Consider the following 10,866-nt stretch of genomic DNA (forward strand, 5'->3'; position numbering starts at 1 on the left):
AAACACATATAGTAAGAAACTAAAATATTATTACTAACTTTGCTTTTTCAAAATTGTATACCAAAGTGGTTGGATTTTGCCAAGTGAACTTTTTTTTTTTTTTTTTTTTAAGAATCACAGACTTATATTTCTATAGTATAAAATTCAAATGAAGGGTAAAATGTATTAGAAATTAAGGGGAAAATAATCAATAAAATGAATGGGAATAATTCAAGAAAACAAGGGCAGTTTCCTGGGATTACATGAATCTATGTAAAGTTAAAAACTTTAAGACTCTGCTTCAATGACCACAGGCTGTTCTCCTTCAAGCTCTGATATGACTATCAGGGAGTCACCAAGTTGAAGATTAAGGGGCTCTGACTTGGGAATTGGGTTCAGAACCTGCAATGATCATATCAAGATATGAGTTTGAGATCCAAACAGTAAAGTATCCTCCTCCAAACAAGCATATATGTGCAAATTTTACGTTTTTGTTGTTCTTGACATAACCAATGGCAACTTCTCTTCGCAAATATGCTCTTTCACTGAGCTCGGCAAATGAAGGATTCTCCCCTTCCTTCATGTAGAGGCCGATATCCTAGAAGGGGAAGAAGAAAAGCAGCATAAGTCAATAAAGGATCCGGGAATGATATGATTTTTTGGAAAGTTGTAATTATCAGATCAAGATATGAGTTTGAGGTCTATACTTCAGGAATCTTGATGAAACTATTTATGAATTATGATGTTTTTTTGAGTACTACTTACTCTGTTACAATGTAGTATCTGTTCATAGCTACTTTCTCAACCTACTGAAGCTTTAAAGACTCCCTTCCATGAGGGAGTGTAAACCGGGTGCCACTAGACCACAAGGTCTTTGGCTAAATGTTGCTCATGAATTATGATGTTAAGAATTCACGATGGTTCATATTGAGATCCAGTTCTTTCACCGTCATGAAAGATATCTAGAACAATGGCAAATTAAGCTTTACCTTGATGTATATTTCATCCCCATCGGCATCTAAAATGTCTTTCCAGACCTCATCCAACTCACAGTTTTCTGCAACTGTGAACAGAAGCAAGTCAATCATTAATGTTGGACACATTGCACGAAGAGACGTGATAAAGAAAGGATTTCAAACCTTGAGCTGTCACAAGGCTCATTACTTCCTCCGCCGCAACGTAAGTTAAGGACGGCCTGATTCTTGTAATCTATCAGGCATCAGATAAAGTAAATCAACCCCGCTTGATAACAAGGAAAATAAAAGCACAAGTTAGCAGAGCATGAATTAAGAAAAAACAATACCTGTTTCCCAAACTTGGAATCAACCATTTCTGCAACTAGGTTTTGCACCTGCAATGCTCCAAAAGCAAAGTTTTCAACCATTTAGTAGCATAATTAACACGAAAACACATAAAAATAAGAGTTTTATGTAAAATAGACTGTGTTTTGGATGCTGGAATAGAATATACTGAACTACAATTTCATTCTATGTTATAGAACCAGGCTACAATCTTTATTAAGTACACAGGCATTATAATGCTAATTTATTGAGTGGCATATCTGATAGATTAAATAATATGGTAAAGGTTATGGCATAACATGTAAAGTTTCAACCAAAAATCTTGAACACTAGCAAATGACACTATCAAGTCTATAGAAACCTAAAAGAAATGCAGATGGGAAAATGAAATGTGAATTATCCCAATTTAAAAAGCCAATTACCTAGCAACTGGAAGTAATCCAATAGCTATGTAGGCACTAGCATCTTTATTCTTTACAAACAAGATTATGTCCCAATTGCCACCAAATACACAAGAAAAATTACATAAAATTCCATATCTTCTGTTACCATAACCTCCTTTCTAGTAAATGATTGAGAGGAGGTTTTGACAAAGTAGAATAGATTTTTTTTAAAAATAAAAAGTGGAACTCTGAAAGGTAAAATGATAACAGCTTATTGTAGATACCTTCACCCCAAGTTTATTGCAAATGTTTTCAGCAAGGAGAAGAGAGTATGCAGATTGCTTTTCTCCCTTGGATGGATCTGAACAGATGAAATATATAAGATAAATGTATAGTAGTATAGTACTGTTATGGACCTGTTAAAACTTTAGGATAAAACCTCATTTTGTTACCTCCAAGGAGCCATTCTCGATCAGATATCACAACAATGGAGAATGTGATATCTTCATCTTTCTTTAAAGATTTTTGAATGCTTACAATTGTGTCCTTCAGAGTGTCATAGTCCATCGGATTTCCAATCTGCAGCAGAGTGTTGAAGATTTAAGAAACTGTTGAACTATTCTAATATATGATTGGACAAGTAGTGTTATTTTATTACATTGAATCAGGAAATACCCTGTGAGAAATTCGCACATTCCTTAGCTTCCCATGACCAGTAAGTCCACTAGCTTTATTTCTGTCATCCAAGGGAACATAGGACAAGACTTCCTACAAATTTTGCAAAAAGATGACATAGGACTTGATTATATTAGTAGCAATAACATGATTAACAATATGCATTCCTATAGTCTCACTAAATTTGGCTAGAAAGTAATTCATCATGCCATTTGATTTGATATAACAAAGACTACTAGAAGAAGAATGGATCTTACCAATACACTGCCGGGACCCAGGTAATTGTCATATTCTTCAATCATTTCAACAACATCCGGCCGCCATCCCAGCATTAGTATGCACTCTTTTGGTCCCAAAGACCAATCTGATGCCTGCGTTCAATAAGAAAATTTAGACAAAAAATCTGTTATGCATGTTGACAGATGTAGAGACTGTTACTCAGGCATTGGACCTTAGAACCAAATCTTGTTCGTTTCACGATGTTCTCAAGCCTTGCTTTTCTAATGTCCATAGTATGATTTGTAAATCTACCATCCTTCTCCACATTTTCAGAATCATCCTTACCGTAATCGCATTCTTCTCTATTCAAACAATCAAGCTGTAGATGCTTCTTCCCATGTATGGGTGCAATAAACAGAATCTGTATAATTCAAGTATTAGTAGGCTATTTCAAATATGAATAGATGACACAATTCACATTTTCCTTGATATTCACAGATAAAGCTTATGACTGTTACGTAGAAGCTTATGATAGTAATCCTGAGACCCATAAATAAAGGTACAAGTTTCAGATTTGGGATTAACTGCTGTAGTTTCTCTGCTTAACTTGAGAGATCAGTTTTTTGTCATTTTATTGTTCCAAATATCTCAACTAAGATAATTGCAGGCCTATAAGAAATAAATTGTTTCTTCTCAGAAGAGTAAATTTCTAACCGAATCGGTCAGATACAGTCAGAAAATTCAAAAGGTGAAGGGATCTACATGACTACATCAGAAAGGCCTATCAATTATTTTTGTGTTGGTTGACAGAAAAATAGAACAGTAATATGCAGCAAATAGGTACATACCTTATCGCTTTGTTCTAATACTTCATCATCATTTGGGTGGAAATATATCTTCCCTCCTCGATACAGACCACAAACAACTGCCTAAAAAAGGTTTATCAATTGCTTAAAAAAACATTAGAGCCTGAAACATGCAGAAAGGTTCTTAGGAGAATAACTACCTCTTGAAAGCCACGTCTCAATTGCTTATATCTCAATCCTGCTAGGTCGGGGAAACTGCATAGATTAAACACATTCTCTGCAATATGAAGCACACTTTATTAGAACTTCTAGATAATAATTAAGAAATCCTGAATTATGAATAATACACTAATATAATAACATAAATAGTGGTGATGCATCATTGAACATAACATTATAGCAGTCAAAGTTAGAACCTGAGTGAAAATAGGCTTCGAATTCAAGTGCAAAAGCACCACATTTTCCAGTTGTGAACTATGAAATAATGATCTACCACCAAGCATTTTCTATGAAATATTAAATCACATTTTAATTCAGAAACATAAATGGTTGAATTCTTTAGGAGCTCATGGTCTGGTCCATGAAACCTCCATAAATTCCTTCACTAACTTATACATTTACTTTATTAGGAACTAGAGACATCTAAATCTGAACTCCAACATTGCTGATGGGTTTACAAACCAGCAAAGCCTTAAAAAGTTAGCTTGAGAAATTAACTTAATTAGTGAACACAAATGAAGTATAGAAAAAGCTAAGTGTAGTTGTATGTACTGTGCTCTTTAGTCTTATTTTCATACAGTTGATTACAAAATCAGTATAGTCTTGAAACTTAAGGAGGAATTCATGAAACTTTAAACAGCATGCTTAGTCTCACAAAAAACATGCAGAGGTTCTCTATCAAGTTAAATGTATTATATATTGACAAACTTTATTGAAATATGAAAGAGTGTTCATTTTAATAATATTTTTCACAGTACTTCGATAGTTAAGCAACTGTCTGTATATTTTTATAAGTCCCTTCTGGCGAGAACACTGGACAAATAACTTGGATGTAACATTCTGCACAGGATGTACTTTCAATCCTGAAATTGATTTTAAAAGCTCACAAGTGTTGGAACTTGAAACCTGCATGCAATAAAGGCAGCAACAAGTGAGCTGTTTGCTAATGATAAGGGGTATATGGGGTAAACAAAGTAGTCATTAACCCGTGGCATACCTCAACTATAGTGGGCACAGAGGCCATTTCTGGAAGAGGTTGAAGAGCCAGTACAGATAGAAATGCATCAGTATCAATTTCGTACCTAAGCCAATCAAGAGCATTCAAATAATTAAACAGAAAATCAGTGAATTTTAATTTAAATATAAAAGTTGCTATTACTTGATAGGAAGGGATGTGTTTATCAGATGCATCACTTCTGATTTGTATCTCTGTCTGTTTTTTTTTTTTCTTTTCTTTTTCCAACCATTCTTGTATCTCAGTTTGGCAGCTACTTTTATGGATTATTCTACAGCTATACCCTAGTTGCATTTATCTGTCAGTTTTTTCAACCCAAAAACATAAAACCTCAATTGGCCTTTTTGAATATTCAAGTAGTGACACAAGAATTTCTAGTTGAGAGCAAATAACAAGCAATCTCTGATATGAACATAAGAAAGGAAGAAATATTAACCTCAAGTATCTAAAGTCTATGAGATTCTTACCGATCTCCTTTAGTTGGCAATATAACAATTGCGCGCGCCTTATTAGCTGCTGCTCTTTCAAATGATCTTGTCAAACTTAGACTGCAACTGTGACAGGAGAAAGTCTCAAAGTAAGACTCAAGTTGGACATAGTAAGCTCAGAATTAGGATCACTGTCTTAGCATCCAAATTCATTGGCACACAAGTGATGGGCAGGTTCTAGTGGCTTGTGGAGATAATAAAGGCTCCTCTTAGCAGGACCATGCACTGGGTTAAACCCAATAGTCCAATACCTTCCTTTTCTCACTTCCCCTCCTCAGGCCCTCTTCCCATAAAGAAAAGGTTAGAAAAATGCAAACTGAGCTGGGAATAATAAAGAGAAGTGTCTTTTTCATTTATACATGGAGAAAGACATGTGGAAAACCAAGCTTGGAATTTGCATTAGAAACTGACAGGACAAATAACCTTTCATCACTTTCTTATGCTATTTTGCAGCATAATTTTTGTTTGTATGATTTATTTTTACATGTTTAGGGTTGGATGAGAATGACCAAGTAAAAACTATCTTAGTATATTTTCTTTAAGGCCACTCAGTGAACAAAATAATTAGCCCGTCAAACAGTCCTCCAGTAGTGGGGGTTTGCAAATCTACTCCCCAATATTTGCCCAAGCCCCGAAGTGGCAATTTCAGTTTGTTAACAATCCCACATTGATAAAATAAGAGAGAAAATATGGGTTTATGAGGCTATGGGTTAGACTAGCTAATAGGTTGGATTCAATCTTTCAGTGTGGTTTGGCCCATGTGCATTATAGCCTAGTTGAGTGACCCTAGCCCAATCTTCAAATTTAACATGGCATTAGAGCCTGTTCGGTCTACTTTGTGTTCACCCGGTTCCATAATCCCGCTTGTTCGGTCCACTTTGGGGAGGGTCAAGTCCAATTTCAAGTGGTCAACAGGTTAGACTAGCTAATAGGTTAGATTCAATCTTTGAGCGACCCTCGCTCAATCTTCAAATTTAACACAGTCCATAGCGCCATTAAAAACCCTAATTTTGGGGGTTATTTTGGTAACCCCTAAAAGATACACATCATTGGCTAAATAAGTCCCTCACTTTTTAAGTATATTATATCCTCATATTTTCTGAAAATTCCAGACATGCCCTAAAAATTTTCAAGACACTGATCATCCTCTTTCTCCATGATTAGGTTGAAATTCTAACTTACAGATCTTTGGGAGGCCAGAAAAAAAATGATGTTTTGAGATCAAAAGTCTAAAAACAATAAGAACTTTGGCTAATGTTAGAGATGATGGAACATACTCCTAGGTTAAAATGCAGTTCTGATCAGCTGTAAGCATTGGCCATCACCAAAAGGCCAAGAATGAGTGTTACAAATACACATAATACAAGTGCTATGAAGTATGTAGCCAAATAAATTATTCAACATTTTGTATTTACAATAATATTTTGTCAGACTTAAGCAGTTGATATATTTCTTAGTAAAAAATAAATGAGGTATTTACTAGCCATAGATGGGTATTTTCACAAAAAATAGCCCCTAAAATTAGGTTTCAACAGCTGGCAGCTGCCATTTAACAGCTATGGCTTAAAATTGCTGCTTTGGGAGTTTGGGTGAAAGTTGGGCAGTAGATTTGCAACCTCATATACTTGGTGGAGTGGTTTGGCTATTCAGCTCTAGGCCTCTAGTTGATGGAATAAAATACTTTTCAACAAAAGTTTATAGTTTACCTTTTTGAAAGAACATCAATATGATTGAGATCTTTTGCCATGGTGTCAACCATTTTGTCCATCTGCCTTCTAGGAAGATCAGACAAAAGAAGGATCCTCTGTCGTCTGCAAGAAAATATAATACACACTCACACATGGCACTGTTTAAACTTGTCATAGTATGAACATATATGCAAAATTATTACCTAGCTGTAGCAGTACCTAAGCGAACAGCGAACTCATGATACTTATTTAGCTGTTTTAGTACGAACATCAGACGACTATTAACTCCACAAATAATAATATGATCAGTTTCCAAAACTTGCATCTGTGCTCCCTCTCTAAGTTTGTGCATGTTATCCTGTCCAAAAGGCTTGTCAGGGAAATGCTGCGTAATATTTACTTCAGCAAAATATAGCATCTTTCAAGACCTAACCCTGAACTGTTCTGTCATGGTACTTAGCAGGCGAGAATAGAACAAAATGCCCCATATAGCGAGCACAAAGCCAATCACACGTTCAATCCGTGTTCTTTGCTGCAGTAAATGGGGAGATTGTTTAGTAATAATAATTGACCTGAGCATTGTTTTGGCATTAAGAAGATTACATTCTATCAAAACATGAAATGACAATGATGTGCCATACTTTTAGATGAGTAGATGATGAACATAGGCATGCCCAGGCCTCCCAAAAGCAATCCTCAAGAGAATGTGCATTGGTCCTGCATTTCTCCATGGTGCAAAATGCAAATTTTGAAGTCAACAAAGACATGCATTGAAACTAGCTGCTTAAATATTCAATGTAACAAGTTAACAACCAGCTAAGTTACTGTGTAAAGGGTTTGATGGGTTCTGTGTAGGGCACTTAAGCCACTTAAAGCCCTTCAAAACTTTACATATACATACAAGTTAATAGCCAATATCCAATGACTACTAAGATTTGACTGAAATTGTATACCTGAACTTAAAGAAGAGGAAACCACCAATCAGAACAAATACAAAGCATGAAACAAGAAGCACAACAAAAAACCTGCATAAATCCACAGCAGATCATTCACCTTATTATTAAAAACAAGAATAACAAGCTGTTACTTAGTTTAAAGCACACTGCACATAAGGATTTATTGGAAATTCACCAATGAAAAGTATGCAAAAGCAAATAGAAAGATTATAAATCATGTTATGTGTGAAAGAGGAAATTTGATGGAATTAGACATTCTCTCACTTACATGGCAACATTTTTCTCAAGTTGTATGTTGAATAAATATATTAGCCGTGAAAAACTCCATTTGAGATCTTGAAATGAAGGCAAGGACACTTCCAATCCAAGAGGTTTTGGTTTGTTCAAGGAATTAGATATACAAGCAAAAGGAAAACTCTGTGCACCAAATGCTTGAATTGCATAGAATAATAGTTCTCGGAATACGGTTGTCTTCATATTCATAGAATCCAGTTGTATCAATCTAGAGGCGACATATGATGGCAATGCTGCTACTATGTGTCTTACTGGGGAGCCCTGTGCTTTTGGAATGCAAATATATATCAATAGCCATCCCAATAGATACTAATGAATAATATATATCAAAATTTCACAATACAAAAGAATTTTCTTAGAGGAGAGTTGGAATAAGAGCAGATAGAATTTAAGTCTTAAAAAGCTAAGCCAGAGAGTGGATGGCTTAACTAAACTAGTTTCTATAGAGAAACACAACCGGCATGCAAACCTGAGAATTACTATTAAGATCCATTTTCCATAGCAAAGAATTGAAATATCCCAAGGCATTCTTAGTCAGCAAGCAATCCAACTTTCTGCATTTCATCTGATAATTGATATTGGTCCCTAGTAAAACATAATTACAAAGACTAAGTAGAAATAAAATAGATGATAAAAAGGCAATGCAGTGAGTCTGTCCAACACACATATGCATGTAAAAAATGGTAAATTTGGATCTATGTAACCAAAGACAGTTAGAGAAAATAGAAAATTCTTTCCAAATGATATTTGTTGTAGCAAATAGGATGCTCTGGAAATGAGTACATTAAGAAAAGCAAGGATCTAAATACATTAATCCAAAAGAAGTTCAACATATGAATGAAATATGATACATGTTTGCAAGGATCTCAGCTGCTAAACATCCTTTGTAAAACTATTCACAAAACTGTGCATCTTGAGGAAGTATGACAATAGTGCCAATAATAAATACAATTTGAATCATAGGCAATTAATGACATACTGACCATGGATCAGTTAACACTCACTCACCATTGTTGCTTATTGGTGAGAAAGACTTCCGTGAAGCTGAAGGTGGGAAGCACCGGCAGGGGCATTGCAATGACTTTCTGAAAAATATTTACTATCAGGATAGAACACTCCTTATCCCAATCCTTTTCAATTAATATGGCAGAAAAAAAAAAAAAAAAAAAAAAAAAAAAAAAGAGATGATGCTTTCTAAAATTTTACAACTGATATTCTGAGACAACACTTGGGAGTATAGCCAAAATACAAATCAATAGGAAAGCATATTTTCAGTATAAGCATATAAAGGAAGATGATAATCTTGGGATTTAAGAGCTAGCAAAGCTGAAAATATTCACAGTATTTCTTCCCAATTAAAATATGCAATGAAAAAAAAAAACATATAAATTTCTATGGTACTGATAACATAAAGTGGCAAGGGAGTGGGGATGGTTTGTCTCCATGTATACAGGGGAAGAAGTATACCAATAAAACTCACAAAGTCAAAAACAGAACTTTTGACTAATCCATATTTCAAAACTCAAAATTAATATACACACATAAACACAAACACCTATCCTACATACGAATGCATTAACAAATTACAACCTCAACAACAGAACACAACTCAAAATCTCAAATATCTATCCATCCAGTCAAGCAGCATACTTAAATACCTACATAAACACAACAGGATACAAATACACGTATACATACACATGATCATAATTAAGCATGCACTGATCATTTCATTAAATGCTAAACACTGATTTGAAGAGTGGGATTGGGTAACCTCATAGAAGGAGATGTCTGATAGAATCTTGGAGTGGGTGGTGTGGGCATCCATGTGGTGGGCGGGCAATGCAATTGAATCATTCCTCTGTTTCACCTTTGTTCCCCCCTTTCTTAATTGAAAATACCATTCACTAGGGTCGAAGATTTCGAGGTTTCAGACTTTCAGTCCATATATACACAATTGTTCTATATTAAAAACATTTTTAAAAAATAAATAAAGATAACTGTATACAAAGAGTGTTCTTTCTTGTTAAACCAAAACAAACAAACAAACAAAAGTTTAAAAATTTTTAATCGCAGTACTTCTGTGAACAGAAGATTTCAAGATTTATGTTTGATTGGTGAGGAAAGAAAGAGAATGGGGTTAGGGGTTGGGACAGACATGGAATAGGATGCTTAAGATGCAGAGCTACTGGAATACAGATCAGCGGATACTGATGTGCCATTGTTGGGTCGTTTGAACATATTTGCTTATTGATATATGCTATATTTGCCACGCCATCATCACATCACATCACATCACAAAACAAAGTACTAACTGCGAAACTTGCAATATAATGTATTATTACTAAATTATTATACACCGTATTATTATATGCAAACAACACTACTTAAATTAATGACTTAATACCCATTTTGGTCCCTCAGCTATAGCGTAATACTTGATTTTGTCCCATAGAATTAAAAGTACCTAATTTAGTCCTCTAACTTGTAAAATATACTCAATTTGGTCCTCCGTTACAATTTCCATCCATAAGCCGTTATAAAGGGAGGCAAAATCGTCATTTTCAATAGTCGAGGGACCAAAATGGGTGCTTAATAGTCGAGGGACCAAAATGAGTATTTATTATTATTATTATTATTATTATTATATTTAATATTTAATATTGGGACAATGTCTCTTAGTTTAGTTTTATATATCAACGCTAGGGATATGTAATCTATTAACCGAACCGTTTTAACCAAAGTTTTTAAAACTTTAACCGTTAACCGAATCGAATTGAATTTTTTTGGGATTAATCGGTCGATCAATAGATTAACCTAACCTTTTAAAGCTAAAGTTCTAA

The 10,866-nt window shown here is 34.6% G+C and overlaps 1 protein-coding gene across 4 annotated transcripts; it reads right to left on the reverse strand.

Annotated features, from left to right (window-relative positions):
• Window positions 1-143: 143 nt before the first annotated feature.
• Window positions 144-10,254, reverse strand: LOC116002073 (putative ion channel POLLUX-like 2). Of its 4 annotated transcripts, none has more exons than XM_031242080.1 (24): window positions 9,798-10,248; window positions 9,032-9,108; window positions 8,493-8,608; window positions 7,998-8,284; window positions 7,727-7,798; window positions 7,415-7,490; window positions 7,207-7,305; window positions 6,977-7,131; window positions 6,792-6,896; window positions 5,065-5,151; window positions 4,580-4,664; window positions 4,341-4,488; window positions 3,564-3,640; window positions 3,406-3,486; window positions 2,790-2,978; window positions 2,596-2,709; window positions 2,339-2,431; window positions 2,116-2,242; window positions 1,948-2,024; window positions 1,283-1,330; window positions 1,119-1,188; window positions 969-1,042; window positions 467-577; window positions 144-381 (listed from the first exon to the last, which is right to left on the reverse strand). In XM_031242080.1, the coding sequence occupies exons 1-24, from the start codon at window positions 9,878-9,880 to the stop codon at window positions 268-270; spliced, it is 2,565 nt and encodes an 854-aa protein (XP_031097940.1). In that variant the 5' UTR covers window positions 9,881-10,248; the 3' UTR covers window positions 144-267. The 4 variants fall into 4 exon arrangements, 3 of the variants coding, with proteins under 3 accessions (XP_031097940.1, XP_031097942.1, XP_031097943.1); XM_031242082.1 differs by having other exon boundaries at window positions 7,998-8,289; XR_004094369.1 differs by lacking the exons at window positions 144-381; window positions 467-577 and having other exon boundaries at window positions 1,008-1,042; window positions 1,283-1,338; window positions 9,798-10,254.
• Window positions 10,255-10,866: the final 612 nt, after the last annotated feature.

Source organism: Ipomoea triloba, chromosome 13, assembly GCF_003576645.1.
Source record: "Ipomoea triloba cultivar NCNSP0323 chromosome 13, ASM357664v1".
In the NCBI taxonomy this organism is placed as follows: Eukaryota; Viridiplantae; Streptophyta; class Magnoliopsida; order Solanales; family Convolvulaceae; genus Ipomoea; species Ipomoea triloba.